Source organism: Pholis gunnellus (assembly GCF_910591455.1).
Source record: "Pholis gunnellus genome assembly, chromosome: 8".
In the NCBI taxonomy this organism is placed as follows: Eukaryota; Metazoa; Chordata; class Actinopteri; order Perciformes; family Pholidae; genus Pholis; species Pholis gunnellus.
The window spans coordinates 26,728,735-26,747,141 of record NC_136534.1 but is presented as its reverse complement, the minus strand read 5'-3'; the positions used below and the strand labels follow the sequence as shown (position 1 = coordinate 26,747,141).

At 40.4% G+C, this 18,407-nt stretch overlaps 1 protein-coding gene across 5 annotated transcripts in view; it reads right to left on the bottom strand.

The window, feature by feature from the left end:
- Positions 1–1,926: 1,926 nt before the first annotated feature.
- Positions 1,927–18,407, bottom strand: part of LOC306699625 (NLR family CARD domain-containing protein 3-like) — a 32,084-nt gene continuing 15,603 nt past the window's right edge. For 3 of the 5 annotated variants that reach the window (XM_079164308.1, XM_079164307.1, XM_079164309.1), the window contains 13 exons: positions 16,592–16,765; positions 12,769–12,942; positions 11,117–11,290; positions 10,625–10,662; positions 10,420–10,469; positions 10,215–10,261; positions 9,253–9,470; positions 8,144–8,409; positions 7,173–7,295; positions 6,111–6,252; positions 4,685–4,843; positions 3,951–4,034; positions 1,927–2,692 (listed from right to left, as the gene is read on the bottom strand). In XM_079164308.1, the coding sequence (XP_079020434.1) occupies positions 3,973–4,034; positions 4,685–4,843; positions 6,111–6,252; positions 7,173–7,295; positions 8,144–8,409; positions 9,253–9,470; positions 10,215–10,261; positions 10,420–10,469; positions 10,625–10,662; positions 11,117–11,290; positions 12,769–12,942; positions 16,592–16,765 (1,627 nt within the window). In that variant the 3' untranslated portion in view covers positions 1,927–2,692; positions 3,951–3,972. Of the gene's footprint in view, positions 2,693–3,950; positions 4,035–4,684; positions 4,844–4,932; positions 5,015–6,110; positions 6,253–7,172; positions 7,296–8,143; positions 8,410–9,252; positions 9,471–10,214; positions 10,262–10,419; positions 10,470–10,624; positions 10,663–11,116; positions 11,291–12,768; positions 12,943–16,591; positions 16,766–18,407 lie in introns of those variants that run through there. The other 2 variants (XR_013767176.1, XM_079164310.1) reach the window with 2 other exon arrangements.

The window sequence follows — 18,407 nt, the reverse complement described above, 5'->3', positions numbered from 1 at the left end:
TATAAAACACATAATAATATTTTCTTGGTTATCTTCGAGGTCCAAGAGCGGAAATTCAACAGAGAAATGTCTCAGCAATGAACCGCGTCACAGCAGAGGACGGGGTCCCGGCTGAGGACGGGGTCCCGGCAGAGGACGGGGTCCCGGCAGAGGACGGGGTCCCGGCTGAACAGAAGCTGTTCTCAGTTCGGACTCAATTTATCATCAGAGTGTCGCTTCAGGACGAGTCAGAGTCGGTCCTTGTTTCAGTCACTAGATGGAGACGCTTCACTGACGGACAAAGAAGATGCAGCTGCAGAATCAGGCGGATGTGAAGGAAAGATTAGAAACCTGATACATTTACTGATTTGTTAGACAGGAAAGCATCTTCTTAGCTCTGAGCTCATTTACATCAGTAGTGCCCTGGGCAGGAAAATCAACACCGTGGTATAAAAACACAATTACAAGACAGTAAATATTCACTACACTACAGCAACATTAAGACAAGTCACGTGTTTGCATTCGTAACCTTTAATCTGGATTGTAGGAGGGACGACGTGGAGTCTCCGTCAGACAAAGACCCTCTTCAGTTAAACCAGGTCAGGTGCAGCTGGTCTGTTTTACCTGCTGTGTTTCAGTCATCTGATCATCATCTCAAGTCAATGCAGATATATTACAGCTCTCGACTATTAAGTCCAATAAAATCCATCAGTGAGATGTTTATGAATCAGTTATATGAGAATTTAATTAATTTTATTAGATGAGGGAAAAACTCTCAGCAGGAAGAAACATTTTAGAGACAAAAATCATGAAAATAAAAAGTGAGGCATGTTTCCTAAAAGAATTTTGTTTTTCAAAATTTCCAGCACAGACTGATAATTTAAACCTAAAAGTATTTAAATTAAAAATAAATAAATGTGTGATTCCCTTCAGCAAAAGAAGGAAAATGTATTTCCTGTCTTGTCGTCAGTGTTTCTTTGTTCGTCAGCTCTTATAATAAACCTCTGCACATGGATTTGTTTCTATACACAGAAACAATATCACAAAGTAACTGAACGTGATTTTCTGAACTGGAGTCCAGTTAATTTCCCAGAGTCCACCCATTCATTCTCAGCAGAAGAACTACAAGAACTACAGTCGGTATCATGTAAATCACCTCAGACGCTGAATGTTAGTTGGAGTCCTGATGGGCAGGTGGCTCCTTGCATGGTAGCCCCTCCCATCAGTGTGAATGTGTGAATGATGACATGCAGCGTTAAAGAGCTTTGAGCGGTCAGAAGACTAGAAAAGAGAAATAAAAGTATTTAGTCCATTTACCGTTTATGGACTGAGGAGTGACGTAGAGACGCCGTATACGTCTCTGGTAGAGACCTGTCAATCACTGTGTAGCCCCGCCCCTAAAGCATCCCCTGCTTTATGGTCTGTGTGACTCTAAATGGACCATCATTTACTAAATGAACATCATGCTGTATTGAAGAAGACTTGAAACTAGAGATTGAGACCATAAACTCATGTTTACAATGTTCAGCCCGCTTAGGGAGGCGAGAGCCAGGATAACTTAATACCACCAGCCACCGTCGGCTCACTTATTTCAGGCTAAAAACGTCGGACTACCGGATATCAACGGATTTAGGTGTGTGTGTGTAATAGGTGTGGGAGGACTGGATGTACTCCAGGGTGGACCCACTCTGAAGGGAACCCTGTGTGGTTGGGAACCTCACTCGGTTGTTAAGGGCAACGCCCAAACACCTCTACTAATTTAGATACCAATCTAATCCCTATTGCTTCCTAACACACCTCAACTAATGTCTAAACATTATTAAGTAGCAGTGATGTCATCACATGTCTAATAAATGTACTACTGTCAGCCTTTCCCAGGGGAAGAGCTGTCTGACCTTGAGGAGACTACGAGGGCCCCACCAGAGACGAGCAACACTGGACTTTGGTTGGATTGCACAAAATACAATCCAGTTTTATTTGGTTTTTACAAAAAGTTTAGAAAAAAGGTTACAAAAATGAATGATAAAAATGAAATAAAAGATCATACAAAATGTCAAAAGCACTAAGTTCACAAGGAACCAAGTTTTCCCAAAGACCCCAAAAGAGTTTAACTCAAAGTTCACTTATTTCATTAGCCTTCACCTACAGTCAACATTACAATCACGTATGATTACATTTTGATAAATGATAGGAAGTCACACATTAAAGCTATTTAATGATTGAACCGTCTTCTAAGCAATCGTCCATGCTTTACGAGGTACCGCTAACCTGATTCGTTGAGGTCCGATGTCCTGACCTTTAACTACTCAAAGGTCTCTGCCTCAACCAGCTACGCAGAGCGGGTCTTGCCAAAAAATGCAGCGGGATTCAAAATTACGCTCTCCAGCTGCTTCCATTGCCGAATTAGGTCCAGAAGGGCGCCACCTGGTGGAGGCTGACGAATGTGGTAAAGCTTCCCTAACTTAAACTTAACAACTTAACATGCAGTTGTCCCCATTTTGTCCCACTGAAAAAGGCGAGTCCCCACAATGTAACTATCAGCGTTATGTCCCCACAATGTAACTATCAGCGTTATGTCCCCACAATGTAACTATCAGCGTTATGTCCCCACAATGTAACTATCAGCCTTATGTCCCCACACGACCGGTAAAACACTCCCAAACACTCGTGCCATTTGTGCCGGCGGAGGTGAGATGACGGCTTCAGGTGTCGTCTGATGAGGAAAACAAAAAAGATTCGTCAGTGAACATCCTCCGTCGGTCCAGCAGAGCTTCAATCCTCTGAGCTGCTTGTGTTTGTTATATAATTATATATATATATATATATAATTATAATTATATAACACGACCTCTTCATAAGCACTTTCAGTCCTGACAGGACGCTCCGAGGCAGCACGTCCTCTTCTTCTCTGCTTAGCATTGAATACTGAATCATTTACACTTTTATTTCAGGCTGTCAGCTGATGGAGCGAATCACTATCCAGATCTGAGGCGTTGCAGGAACCTTTGTTTCTGTTTTGCCTTTGTATTATGTGTTATATCTGTTTTACATCAGAAGCTGCTTTATTGGCCAAATATGTTTGCAGAATTATACAGAGATAGAGATAAAAGCTGCACTTATAAACGGTAAAGAAAAGGACAGTTATGTACGCGAGTAGTGAACAATAGAATGTTGATTGAAAATGTGATTGAAATTACGTATTATTTTGTGTTGAAAAAGGATACAACTCTTCATTATTACTCGTCATCAGTCTCTTCTTGTTGGATCGAGACTCATTTTTATTTTTTTCCTCCTTAAATGACTAAAATGCAAATGTGATGTTCCAGTTTTGTTTTTTTCTCGCTGTGCAGCCGGAGGCGTCAAACGCTGAATTCAGGTCAGTTGTGAAGGCAGCAAGTCATGAGAAATGAATAAGAAAGAGGGAGACCAGGGGTCTGTACCACATACCCAGCTTATCTTCTGCTTATCTGGCTTAACTAACCTGAACTGCTAAGCGGTGAGCTAAAATGTTTGGACAAATACGAAGAGTGTTTAAATGAACCGATTTATAGTTTCACAGCTTCATCAAAAGCACGATATAATGTTGAAATAATGTGTTGATTTGATGCATTCTGATGTGCATGATAATATTTTAGGCTTTCTGCTGCTACCTCGGAGGTATTTTGGCGGGAATATAAAAACATATTTTTTGTTATAATCACACGCAGCAAAGATTAAAAGTCTGTTAAAGAAGCGACAAAGAAGCTCCACCATACAGCAGCGACGCCCCCTAGTGGAAACCAGGGAAATACAAATAAATGAAATGTTTGCTGATGAAGTGAAGGAGAATGTAATAAAATCTAAACAGAGTCGCCATGTTTCTATGTTAAACTCATGGAACATGAAGTGAGTCAGAGACTCTTAAACATCCATTCAGTGTTTGTTTTCAGGCCGTGTGACGATCACAGTCTCTGCTTGTCATAACAGTTTACCTTTCAGCTGTGTTAATGCCCTCTAGTGTTTCTTCTTCTTCTTCTTCTTCTTCTGCACTGACCCGAGCTGCTGTGATTGAATCTCTGCCAAAACAAAAGACAGACTCTTCAACTGAAGTGAACTCCAAAAACCAGACGCTCCGCTCACATTACCAGCTTCAGTCTTCTTAGTCAACGTGTTTTTAATTTTACATTAATATATTTATTACTACATCAGATACTAATGCGTGTTCAGGTCAGATAGATATTGAAATGGTGATAATACAGAAAGTATTATTATGTCAGTAAAATGACAGGTCAAAGTGGATATTTCCATTTCATCCGTACTGAAGTGACATCACTTCTGTAGTTATTTAAACCCAAACGTTGACTGATTTGTCACGTTACAGTGACGCTGTGTCTTTAAAGCCCGTCAGCGTTGAGATGCTCCTCCTGTCATCACTGACGTCCTGCTGTTGTTGAATCAGGAAACAGATCCTGTATCCGTCTGTGTTCAGAGCTCTACGATCCCTCATATCAGTAGAGACCGGACCAAACTATGTGTATTAATGTGTGTGTGTGTGTAAACCATATGGTACAAACGATGAGTAACACAATGAGAAAATTAGCTTTGTGTTTGGTGTGAACGCACCTTAAGGCTGAAAAATTTGAATGAGGCATGAGTATTTGAGTATTTCGCATGTAATCTGCGTGTTTGGTGTGAACGACTCTCTAACACGACTGTGATCCCCCACCTGTGCCTGCGTTTGTGTTGACGGATCCAGTGCTGCTGCCTGTGATGTTGGGGGCCATGATAACACTTCCACTCTGGGCAATAAATGTGGGTCCAGCAGCAGGAGTCCAACCAGAGGAGGAGGAGGAGGAGGAAGGTGTTGGAGGGGGGTTTTGTGCAGCTGTTGATGAAAGACACAATTTATTATTTTAAATTTATTATTTCCTGAAGTACATCAGAGTTCTTTCTAACACCACTCTGATCCCCCACCTGGGCCTGCGTTCTGTAACTTCTCCGCCTCGTTGTTGAGGTTCATCCTCTTCAGGATTTCAACCGTCACGTCCACAGCCGACTCAAAAGAAATGAAAAGTCTGTTTTGAACTGCTACAGCAAGCTATTTCTCACATTTCTGCAATGAAAATAACTTCCCGTGTTCTCCTTAAAGAAAAAGGATAGAATGGATACATATATATATATATATATATACAGTATATTATATGTATGTATTGTGCCCAGTAGTGTTCCATGTCAGTAGTGGTGTAAAGGACCATTGTTGATCTGTAGAAATATACAATCAGGACATCATCATTTATGCTTTCTGTTCTCTGATCTCTGGTAATGTTACATGTAAACAACAAATCCATGTTGAAATTGAAATGAGGAGAGCTAGTAACGTTAGCCGCACCGCTAACGGCTAACGTACGGAGGTTCCATTCCGTTCCATTATGATGCGTTCAGGCTCTGTTCAGGTAAAATGATGACGTGTTCGTGATGTGTTCAAATGTATCATCAATCATTTGAATTGTGTGAAAGGATCAAATTGAAACATGTTGATGTTTACTCTGACTTCAGAGCGGTTGAATAGATGTATTTGGACGGTGGAGTCTTGTAGACCAGCTGCTATAACAAAACAAACAACAATCTGCCAACATGGATCATCTATGATCGGTAATCTGCAGCAGATAAATGTGATCAGGGATCTCTAAACGTTATATTTGCTCCTTTCTTCTGTTGTGCTGATCAGATCCGTGACTCCGATCTGAACCGTGAGCTTTATGATCCGTTGCACCCGTACATGAAGGCAAGTTCATTTATTGAGCTCATTTCAGCAAGAATTCAAAGCACTTCACATAAAACAGCAAAAGCCCAAAATGCAAAAAAGACATTATAAAAAGACATTTAAATACAATAAAGATCCAAAATAAAATCAAGCTAAAATAGCATAAAACGGGGATAAAATACACTAATTAAAGTTACAGCACAGTGTTTAATGAACAGGAAAGTCTTCAGCCTTCATTTGACAGAAGAGAGCTGCAGCTGTCCTGCATTTTGTTCCAGATATACGGATCATAAAGACTGCAGCCTAAATAAAGAATGATATGAGATGTGGAGCTCCCTGAATGTTCTGTTCTACTCTCGTCCATCACTGGGTGTCTGATCGTCTTTACCTTCCAGTATTACGTCACTCTCCCAGACTGCGTTCCTCTCTTCGTCTAGGACCGACAAAGTCACTCTCTCCGTGTTGGGGGTCAGGAAAACTTCAAATGTCGGATGGAAATTCGGTCCATAACTCGTGTCAAATTGTTTACCCTGAAAACAAGAACCAGAAGTCACAATGTGTATCTGCTTCCTCCCTGATTGTGAATCGTAGTATAGCGTCTCTTTCTGGACGGTCTCTGTGGATCCCTTCATCCCAGCGTTTCATCAAAGAAACACTCCGAGACGTTTGTTTTGTTTCTATGACAATATCTTGACAACATTTCACCACTCTAGCCACCATTGTATGATCCACTAGCATCGCCCCTTTGCTTTTTATTATCTATTTGGGCTTCTATCTATTGGTTTGACTTTGTTTTTCATCATGAGCACCATTATACTTTGTATAGATGAGCTGGAGAATGCTCAATCTGTCGGCCGTAACGTTAAGAAACGAGGAAGACGATCCGTCAGAGACGACGTGTACGGTGATAAAATCACTCACAAGCTATAATCTGTGTTTAAAGTTCAGGACAGACAGACAGACAAAACAAGCTTCTCTTTCATGTTCTACAGTGACGTCACCAGCATCACCAGTTCAGAGGTTTTTAACTTCAAGCACCCGGAGCGGCCGCTCAAAAAAGGCAGATTGTCAAAATAAAAAAGATTTCATTGGGAACGAATGAAAATAGACGCTGGCACTCAGGAAAAGATGCTATGTGGACACAGGCCACTACACACTACTCTGAGGCTGGAGACACAGTGGAGGAATAACAGTTGGTGTGTTTAGCTAACAGAACTACCAGGACTGCTGAGTACCTCTCGATCGCTGCTCTACAGCTCACTGTTATGGACGGTGTGTTTGGCTAACAGCTAACAGCTAACAGCTAACAGCCAACAGCCAACAGCCAACAGCTAACAGCTAACAGCTAAGGGAACTACCACAGACACAAAGTGAAAAAAGATGCTGGTGCTCAGGAATAAAACTGAATGTGGACACAGACTCTTAGAAGTGTAGAAGTGACCTGACTCACCTTAGGCTGTATATGGAATCCCTCAGGTTCACAGTGGACATGGTACCTTTTACCAACGTCCAGCAGACATTCGGAGATGGTCTGGATGTACTTCGCATTCGCAGATTGTTGTTTTGTGGCAACCTTCGTTAACGGGACATTTTTATTAGTTTAGTTTAAGCTCAGATAGTTAGGGTAATGTTATGTGTAGAGAACATCTAAACATAAGAATTACAGTCAATTAAAACGATTATGAGGATAAACTAAGTAAATGAATAAAAGTGTAGAATAAATGTTTCTCGATAAAAAACAAACAAATGCTACAGCACTGCAAACAAACAGGTCATGTCTTCATGGTGACTATTAAAAGGCTAAAGAAAAGAGATGAGTTATCAAATGTTCATCTTCATCATTTGAATTCAGAGTGCTGTTTCCCATTTCTATTGAACCAGAACATCATCGTTATTTAACTTTAAGGAAGATTAAAAGTTTGAATTTTGTTCAGCAACCGTCCCTTTCTTAGTCCTCTCTACAGATCCACTGAACTGTGACCAGATGGATTCAAATATCTGTAAAAGTGTGCTGCTGGAAACAGGGAGGAATCCCTCAATTGTTGGAAAGTCACTAGTATTTCATCATCATACAGATCATCAATAACTGACACAAGTTCATTTTACTAACGTTCACTCTGCCTATAAAGCCTCTCAGTTGAGTGATCATCTCAGCAAATCTTTTTCCATTGTTTCTGTGTTGTGTTTACTATTCATGCCATCTGGTAGAAGTATCACGAATGTTAGTGGCAGATGGAAATACATGCTGAGAGAGAATCAAAAAAACTACAAAAAACAAAACAATCTGAAGATTTACAGTTCAGATACATTTGATTCTGAGCACAGCACGAGGAGCAACGTGTGAATCGTCTTTGTGGAAACAGCTGTGGCTTAAAACAAGAGTTTAAGTTGCTGGTGAGCACATAAGACAGATAGCTTTACCTCATCCACATCGATGTTGTCCTCCAGCAGCAACACATTGAGAATTTGAACTGTGACCTGTGGGGGTCGGAGGAACAGCAGAACTTGGCCCTTTATTGGCAGCGAGATGTCCCGAAACCTCCTGAGGAAATCCCAGGCGAGGCCAAACAAGGAGAGGTTCGGGACCTTCACCACCACATGAGTATCCGTGATCTCCAGCGGCTCCAGGATTGTCATTCCATCATCAGTGATGTGGACGACGGACAACAGGCCGTCAAAGACCAACGCTGTGGGAGCAAAGAGCTGTTAAACCTTTATTTATTATTGATTAAACAGGTTCATCCCAACCTAATTCATTTCTGACCACTTGAGTTCAATTCATCATTTTTTTCTCCACCAGGAGAATCATGCGATTGGTCTCATGCGTGCCTGTGATTGAGTGAGTGTGCACCTCTGTGTCTGTCCACGGCTAATCTCACCTTCTGCTACAGCTGACTGCATCATATTTCAGTTATGGCTGCATTCTCAAGGACCTCTTGTGGTTGCAGTGACTCACACTTCCTCAAAACAACTGTTCTTGCCTGTTTCATACAAACCCCCGGTCCCTAGTGATACCCCAGCTGAGTGCATCACCGACCCCCCAAATAACTACTATGAGGCAAGAGACACAGCGGAGGAACAGTTTGCGTTGTGTTTGGCCTGACGGCTAACGGAATGGACGATGAGTTTGGCAGCTAACGAAGCTACCAGTACACACTCTGCTGAGTACCTCTCTGCAGCTGCTCTGTGGCTCACTGTCATTGTTTTAGTCAGTGTGGTTGGCTAACCGCTAACAGCTAACGGAAGATTGAGCTGATTTCCTGCTTACATCACCGCTTGTTTTTGAGTTTGCATGAAGTGTGTTCGCCAATTGACTCTGGAGCCTCCCACTCCGCCCCTATCCTTTAACTATTATTTTTTAATTCATTATTATTTTCCCACATGTGATCTGTCTGGATCTGTGCATTTAGTGTTACCACCATTAAAATATATTTGTTTGCATGTCACCAGATGCAGCTAGTTTTACGCATTAATACTCTTTGTAGTTTTGGTGATTTATTCCTGAACACTGAAGACAGCCATGTCTTTACCGTGCTTTGTTTCACAGTGTGGGAGGTGGAGCTGACGGACTGCAGCATCCTCAGAACTCTTGATGTTGAACAGCGGCCCTGCAGCCTTCTTGCCAGCTGGTTGGAGGAGGCCCTCATCCCATTGGACAGTCCTGTACAGCAGCTCTGCCTCTTGAGCCATAACAAACACCAGTCCAGTCAAAGAACACTGGAACACACCTGGACCAGGACACCTGAACCTGTAGGACACGGAGAGGACGAATTAATATAAGAAGCATCTATTGGCCTGTGAGTCACATGATCTGTTTTCACTCACAGGTGTCCATGTGCAGCACAGGGAAACTGATCGTAGTGTAAAGCGTGACGACACCCAGAGGACACCTCCACTCTGATTTAGGGCGTTTTCAGACCCATAGTTTGTTTGCTTTGTCGTCGATTCAGAGACTAACTTCGTACAGTGGTTGCATTTGCCCCTCGGTTTGTGTTCACACAGCGAAGTTCAAGACTAATGCCATGTGAGAGAAAGCTGTTCTGTCATTGGTCAGACACGTTACCGGGAAGATTCTTCTTGATTATGAGCATCAGCAGCATGTATTACTTTCGTGAACATACTCGCAAGACAATTGTTCTTGAGATGTTGTTCCACTTCCCTCATCCCTGCCCACCTCCTCACCTGCATCTCATTCCCTCATCAACCTCTCTATTCATATATCGGCCCAGACTCTTTGTTCTTCTGTCAGTTCGTCATCGTTTCAATGTCGTCTTTTGTGTTCAAAGCCACCTGAACCAGGACCTGAACCGTGAATGAATGCATGCACAGTTTTATTAATCTGATTCTTGTTTTTTATATGGATTCTCCACAGTTTTATAAATACGGTCCAGGTCCTGCTTTGACTTGCTCCCCACAGACAACAGACCTTCGTTTAGAATCACAACTTGATGAACCATGAAAGAAGCTGGAATAGTGTATTTCATAGGATTACCTGTATGAAGATTCAGCTGTGTGTTCAGGTGAGAATGAGAATGGAGCCTGGAATGAAGAAGGCACAAAGTTAGTGATTTCAATAGAAATCAAGTAACAAGCCACAGTTCTCTGCCCTCTGTTCCCCTGGTACACAATAATTACATTTACTCAGCAGAGAAACCTCAATAAATAAACTTCACGCTCTTCAGCTGCTGCTCCCTCACCTCTTTGTCGGGCACATTTGTTTTCTCATCCAGTTTGCCGTCGGCGTCACCTGATGGAGAGAAGAAGAGAAAGAGAAACATCAGCAGACAAAGTTCTTCAAACAGCTCGAACAGAATTGAAAAATACTTTTTGTTACGATGAGGCTCATTAAGATCAGATTTTAATGTAGAATAGCTTGAATGGGGACATTCTTTCAATACTCACATTGTTTGTGTTTCTTAGTGATCAACCTGTCATTCAACCTGTCGGGAGGAACACAATCCCAAAAGTTATGATCAAGTTTTAAATAGTTGTTCATTCTTTGAGTTAGCCAGCTTCATAGTCCTGATATGAAGCAACTAATCTGCTTTTTGATCTCGTCTCATTCATGTTGTGAGCGTGCATTAGAGGAAATAGCAGTCTAGATGCAGAAAAACATCACAGGAGAACAAAACCAACTACCTTTATTCACTCTACTGTGAAATCCCACGACTTCTACAAACCTGCTTGTCTTTGCTTTGTCAGCTTTTATTTTATTGTTTGTGGAGAAATTAAAGAAAAGAAACATCAGAGGAACTGCACTCGATGGTAAAATCTCTGATTCTTTGGTCTTGAAGGGAGAAAAAGGAGGGAAACCCTCACTGTGAGTAAACCGCCCTGTGTTTTATTAACAACACTTATGAACCAGCACGGACTGACTCGGACCCCCTCACTGACCTCAGAGTCTCCAGTCTGCAGTCTGGACTCTCCAGAAGGTCACACAGCAGCTTCACTCCTGAATCCTTCAGGTTGTTGTAACTCAGGTCCAGATCTCTCAGAGGTGACGAGTTGGACTTCAGAGCTGAGGCCAGAGAAGAGCAGCTGACCTCTGACAACTTGCAGAACTCCAGACTGAATGAAGGATAAATGATTCAGATAAACATCCATTTATAATCCAATCAGATGTGTTCAGGTTTTAAATGTGGAGCTGACTTCATCATTCTGTTACTGCAGATCTTCATCATGATATCCGCCCTCTATTTTATTATTAGTAGAAACACACACCACAATAAATAGTTCCACTTCAGAGAGTAAACTTTATCAAGTTAAATATGAGTTCAGATGATCTTCTGTGTACAGATTACCGTTTACCAAACATGTGATGTACTTTAACAGCTAACGTTGGACATTTTCTGCAGTTTCTTTACGAGGCGGTTGACTTTTGTGACTGCAGACTAAAAGCTTAGTTTAAACTCGCCACAGTGAAGCCGGCACGCTCCACAACAATGATGTAATCACGGCCTGCGAGTCCTGCACGAAGGCTCCACAAGTGGTGGCGCCGCTTGGTCGTGCACCTCTGAATCTTTGCTACGACGAGGCACAAATAGTTTACTGATAAAAGCACTATTTAGATGTCTGACACATTGTTTTAGATGCTTTAGAAACAGGAGGTCTGAAAAATCTACATTTGAGTAAATATTTAACAGCCAAATCAAATAGTTTACAGCATATTCAACCTTTGTTTCTTTATAACACATTTAATACTTGACTTGTTTACAGGGTTTGTATGAAGGTAATAAAGTCTCCATGAATATGAGATATGAGTTTACAGATGATAACAGTTCCTCCTCTTGGTTGTGGAGGTTGGTTTATGGCGTTACACTGGTTGTCTTCCTGATTCTTCACAGTTCATTTAGTTTGTTCGTCCTCTGGTGTTTCAGAGAATAATGCAATTAAAAGCACGTTGAGTATAAAACCTTTTGTTCATGCTCGGAGCTCACACGCCATCAGAAGCTCACGCTACGGTGCCACGCCCAGGTGAACAAAACGTACATTTAGTCCAGGAAAAATAAAATATGAAGAAAAGAAATTCACAACTTTATGGGTGTAAGTTATGTTTGTACATAAATGAGGTTAAATGGTTGATTAAACAAATAGGAATAGTATAGATTGATCTTCTTTAGCTCGTTCAGGAACAGCATCAACAGATGTACTGGTCTTTCTCTAGAGTTCTGTGGGAGATTAGTGGACCTGGTTCTTGTGTTCATGGTGCATGCAGCCGAGGGTTAGTCCACTTTATTACACTTTAAAGTCAAGTGTTTGGAGCTAATTCAGCCTGTGAGGGATGCAGGTTTTGAACTAATTGAATTGTGGCTTTATTATAATCAGCATTTGGTTTGAATAATATTTTGGTTGAGCGTTTTGTATTTATCTGCTGCATACACGTGTTTAGCCTCATTTTAAGTGTGAGAATATTATCAGTGTAGAAATGTGCCACATTTTAATGTTGAAGTCTTATTTCTGTTATAGAACCACATTCACACCCACAAACGTAGAGGAAGAATAATATGTAGTAAAGATTCATCCGTGGAGCTGAAGCGTGGACTGACCTCAGAGTCTCCAGTCTGCAGTCTGGACTCTCCAGAAGGTCACACAGCAGCTTCACTCCTGAATCCTTCAGGTCGTTTCCACTCAGGTCCAGAACTCTCAGAGGTGACGAGTTGGACTTCAGAGCTGAGGCCAGAGAAGAACAGCTGACCTCTGACAACCTGCAGAACTCCAGACTGAATGAAGGATAAATGATGTAAGTTTAGAGGACAATGTTCATTCAGTGTCAGGCGTTTAGAACGGAGACGTTTAGAAAATGGAAACTCCAAACACATGAGCTGAATGCAGGTTAAAAACTGTGAGGCACAAGAAGTGAATAAGAGCTCTCATTAATACTAATGACAACGTGCTGCTGCTTCAATAAAGACCAAGTGACTTCACTTGAACTCTGCCAGCTCCATCTAAACTCATGTCAGCCCAACACAAAGACATAAAAACACAGAAACTCATTGAAGATTCCACTCAAGAACACAAAGTTAACAAAGATACCAAATGTGTCAGGAGGACATTTTAGGACAATATGTGAACAAAAGTTATGTATTTTAGGAATAGTGGAGTCATAACATCAAAGCAGCTTCAGTTTAAGCATCAAATAGATTCATAAAAATGATGAAAAAGCAAAATACTGAAAACATTTGTTGTTGTGTGATAGAGAGATATTTATTCATTGTGTTTAGTAACTTTTATCATTTACTGAAGAAAACCTGATGAGAATACAAGATGAAAATCAAGAATATATTCTATTTATGTAAAATAAATAATAATATTAACAAATATTTGTTGGTAGTCTACCGATTTATGAACATTGTTCTGTAACTCTTGGTTTATTCAGGCTTTTATTAATAACAAAAAGCTCAACTTTGTTGTTTTTTACAGAATCTGTGTTTTCCAAAGTTGTGTATTTTTACGATGATAAAAACTGAATATGGTTCAGAGGATTATGTTGAATATGATCATATGTCATCTGGTATTTTACCTTCGACTGTTGAAACTATCTTGGTCTAGATTGTAGAAGAAGAAAAGCCGATCCGTCCGATGTGTTCTCTAAACCAGTGGTCCCCAACCACCGGGCCGCGGACCGGTACCGGGCCGCACAGAAAGAATAAATATTATATTATTCCCGTTTTATTGATTTTATTTTTTATGTTTTATTTTGAAAAATGACCGGATTCTCTCGCAATTTCATCCGCCTGAGTCTCTTGACACTTGGCAAGACGCTTGTCTCGGTCACGTGATACGTTACCTCAAAAGTGAAGCCCACAAACTAGCGAAAATGAGTAAAACACTTCTGGAGAGCTTCTTTGCAGAGAGGAAAAGGCCACTAAGGAGACAGAAGAAGAGCCGACCAGGTCCGTGTACGTTTTAGTCATCTGTTTCACCGTTAATTCGAAAAAAACTAAATACGGGAATACCATGGTATTCTCGTTTTTCGTTTCAAACCAAAAACGGGAAAACGGAAATGGAAGGTAGTATTTCCGTTTCTGGTTCTGAATTAAAAAACGGAAAAACCAAAGAACCAAAGTCAAATAACGAGCCGTATTTCGTTTTTGCAAATCCCTTTTTTGTTTTTTCCTTTAAAACGAGACTCAGAGCACAACAGGTATCCCGGAAACAAGAATATTTCAAAATAAAAGTGAAGGCAATATAATGACCGTATGCAAGAAATTAATAAATAAATAAATAAATCTCGGCCGATGGGAGTGTGTTAGCATCACTAGTTGACTACATGCTGTTTAATATTCATTTATCAATGCACACAGCAATAATCAACTGTTCCATTAATCGGTGCATTGTTTGATGCAACACAGTTCGTGATATAGTTTAATCAAAGTCATGTTTGTGTTCACAGAGATGTTGCTGTTGCACTGATAGTTGTGCTTCCACTGTGTTGTGCTGTTGATTCAGTGAACGCAGAGTGTAGCCTGTAAGGACACACAAAGTAAGTGTTTCTTTCTCCCACTAGGTGGCAGTATAAGTGTATTTAAACCATAGATTTAGTCATATTCACCTGTGCCTTTGTTAATTATCTAGTTTATTGATACAGATGTATTTAATGCTGATTATTTCATCTGATATTTGATGTTTATGGTTAATTTGCATTAGTTGTATACATCATGTATTTACTTGTTATATTTGTGTCATTTAAGAACTAAACATACCTACATGGAAGAGTGAGCATGTGTTGATCACGAGGCAATAAATAATGACAATTGAAAAAATAAAGATGTTCGGTTTATTCTTATTGAACATTAAGCCTAATTTACCTACCTCATTGATTTAATTGTCACACTTAAATCCTGATTTGAATGGTTAAACAGAAGAGGTCAAAGGTCAAGATGAGAAGACATAATGTTGGTCAAATGCTGTGGTCCAAATAAAATGACTTCAGTTTTATTCCCATTGAGTAACAGAAAGTTTGACTCTAGAATATTTAAAAAATGTTCCCTAATCTCACAAAACAAGAGCAAAAACCAGATTACTTGGTTCTCTTTTCTTCTTTGCTGCCATGTTACCGGTCTCGTGACCCCTCAGATTGATCTCTGGAGCTGTGGGGGGGGCAGACCGTCAGGCTGAATTGAGTTGGGAACCAATGCAACAGACTACCAGCTCTTTAGCATGTTGGACACACCAGCACGACACTGTCTCGTAAAATGAAGTTCCCAATAACACTGGTCTGCAGAAGACTGCTGTGGGACGAGGGCTGTTGAAAACTGTTGAAAACTGCGACCGAGAGCACAAGCCAAACACTCCCCTAAAAGCAGAAACCTTCAGAATTAGTGCTGGCATTCTTCTCCCAGTGGTTCTAAACTGGTCTGGCTGTGGGACCCACCATCACCCCTTAATGACAAGCCGCGACCCGAATGTTCAACTTCTCAGATGTATTTAATGTAAAGATGGAGCAGTTTGAACCTGAGCTGAAAATGTCCTCTGCAGTCGTAGTGTAGGAGCTCTCTTGTGCAGAGAAATTGTTCCTGTAAGTCCCCGTCCCACATGTTTCACGTAAACGAGTAAAACAGCTTCATGCTTTCTTGTGCCAGAACCTCGCTGCACAAAACACACTGAGGTTTTTGTCCTCTATGTAAGAAAATCCATACCTCAGGTAGTCGGTGTCGTACTTGCGTTTCGCTCATTTAGGATGAAAACAAACTTTGTGGGTGTTCTTCTATACTGTGAAATGGCGGGTGTATATTAGCATTACAAGGCATTAACACCAAATACTGTTAAGGAGTGTGAATAACTCCTGCATAAAAAATCCCCTTCAAAATAAAAGCACAGGATTTTGGGGATTTTTCCCCAGTCAAAGGTCCGTGACCCACTTTTGGGTCGCGACCCACCAGTTGAGAATCACTGCTCTAAACGATATAAACAACGAGCTCCATTGTGTTTTCTACTCTCCTTTTTCACCGTGAACACTGCGATGCTTTGTTTGGTAAGTCAAACATAGATTTTATAAATATGGATGATGCACAAAGACTGAGATGGCTGTTTAAAAGTGGAACATATAACTTAGCCAGGTATCTGCAGAACGTCTGGAAGAAGAGGAAAACAATAGCTCTTTACCAAGTTTTAGTTTTTATTTTCTTCTACATGTTTTGTATTTTCAAGACCAGAAGATGTCTGGAAAAAAGTGTTGTCTTGTAATCCCATGTGGGATGGAGCAAATGTTAGGCAATAAATGAATAAATATGTTTTATTTAAATCTATAGCTCAACGTTTCTCTGCCACAGTTAATGAACTTTTACTACCGCTGAGGCTTTAAGATCCTTTAAGATCAGTATAATATCAGCTTTATGTCTGCACAGGAGGAAAGAATGTTGGACTGACCTCAGAGTCTCCAGTCTGCAGTCTGGACTCTCCAGAAGGTCACACAGCAGCTTCACTCCTGAATCCTTCAGGTCGTTTAAACTCAGGTCCAGAACTCTCAGAAGTGACGGGTTGGACTTCAGAGCTGAGACCAGAGAAGAGCAGCTGACCTCTGACAACCCGCAGTCCTCCAGTCTGAATGAAGGATAAATGATGTAAGTTTAGAGGACAATGTTCATTCAGTGTCAGGCGTTTAGAACGGAGACGTTTAGAAAATGGAAACTCCAAACACATGAGCTGAATGCAGGTTAAAAACTGTGAGGGACAAGAAGTGAATAAGAGCTCTCATTAATACTAATGACAACGTGCTGCTGCTTCAATAAAGACCAAGTGACTTCACTTGAACTCTGCCAGCTCCATCTAAACTCATATCAGCCCAACACAAAGACATAAAAACACAGAAACTCATTGAAGATTCCACTCAAGAACACAAAGTTAACAAAGATACCAAATGTGTCAGGAGGACATTTTAGGACAATATGTGAACAAAAGTTATGTATTTTAGGAATAGTGGAGTCATAACATCAAAGCAGCTTCAGTTTAAGCATCAAATAGATTCATAAAAATGATGAAAAAGCAAAATACTGAAAACATTTGTTGTTGTGTGATAGAGAGATATTTATTCATTGTGTTTAGTAACTTTTATCATTTACTGAAGAAAACCTGATGAGAATACAAGATGAAAATCAAGAATATATTCTATTTATGTAAAATAAATAATAATATTAACAAATATTTGTTGGTAGTCTAATGATTTATGAACATTGTTCTGTAACTCTTGGTTTATTCAGGCTTTTATTAATAACAAAAAGCTCAACTTTGTTGTTTTTTACAGAATCTGTGTTTTCCAAAGTTGTGTATTTTTACGATGATAAAAACTGAATATGGTTCAGAGAATTATGTTGAATATGATCATATGTCATCTGGTATTTTACCTTCGACTGTTGAAACTATCTTGGTCTAGATTGTAGAAGAAGAAAAGACGATCCGTCCGATGTGTTCTCTAAACCAGTGGTCCCCAACCACCGGGCCGCGGACCGGTACCGGGCCGCACAGAAAGAATAAATATTATATTATTCCCGTTTTATTGATTTTATTTTTTATGTTTTATTTTGAAAAATGACCGGATTCTCTCGCAATTTCATCCGCCTGAGTCTCTTGACACTTGGCAAGACGCTTGTCTCGGTCACGTGATACGTTACCTCAAAAGTGAAGCCCACAAACTAGCGAAAATGAGTAAAACACTTCTGGAGAGCTTCTTTGCAGAGAGGAAAAGGCCACTAAGGAGACAGAAGAAGAGCCGACCAGGTCCGTGTACGTTTTAGTCATCTGTTTCACCGTTAATTCGAAAAAAACTAAATACGGGAATACCATGGTATTCTCGTTTTTCGTTTCAAACCAAAAACGGGAAAACGGAAATGGAAGGTAGTATTTCCGTTTCTGGTTCTGAATTAAAAAACGGAAAAACCAAAGAACCAAAGTCAAATAACGAGCCGTATTTCGTTTTTGCAAATCCCTTTTTTGTTTTTTCCTTTAAAACGAGACTCAGAGCACAACAGGTATCCCGGAAACAAGAATATTTCAAAATAAAAGTGAAGGCAATATAATGACCGTATGCAAGAAATTAATAAATAAATAAATAAATCTCGGCCGATGGGAGTGTGTTAGCATCACTAGTTGACTACATGCTGTTTAATATTCATTTATCAATGCACACAGCAATAATCAACTGTTCCATTAATCGGTGCATTGTTTGATGCAACACAGTTCATGATGT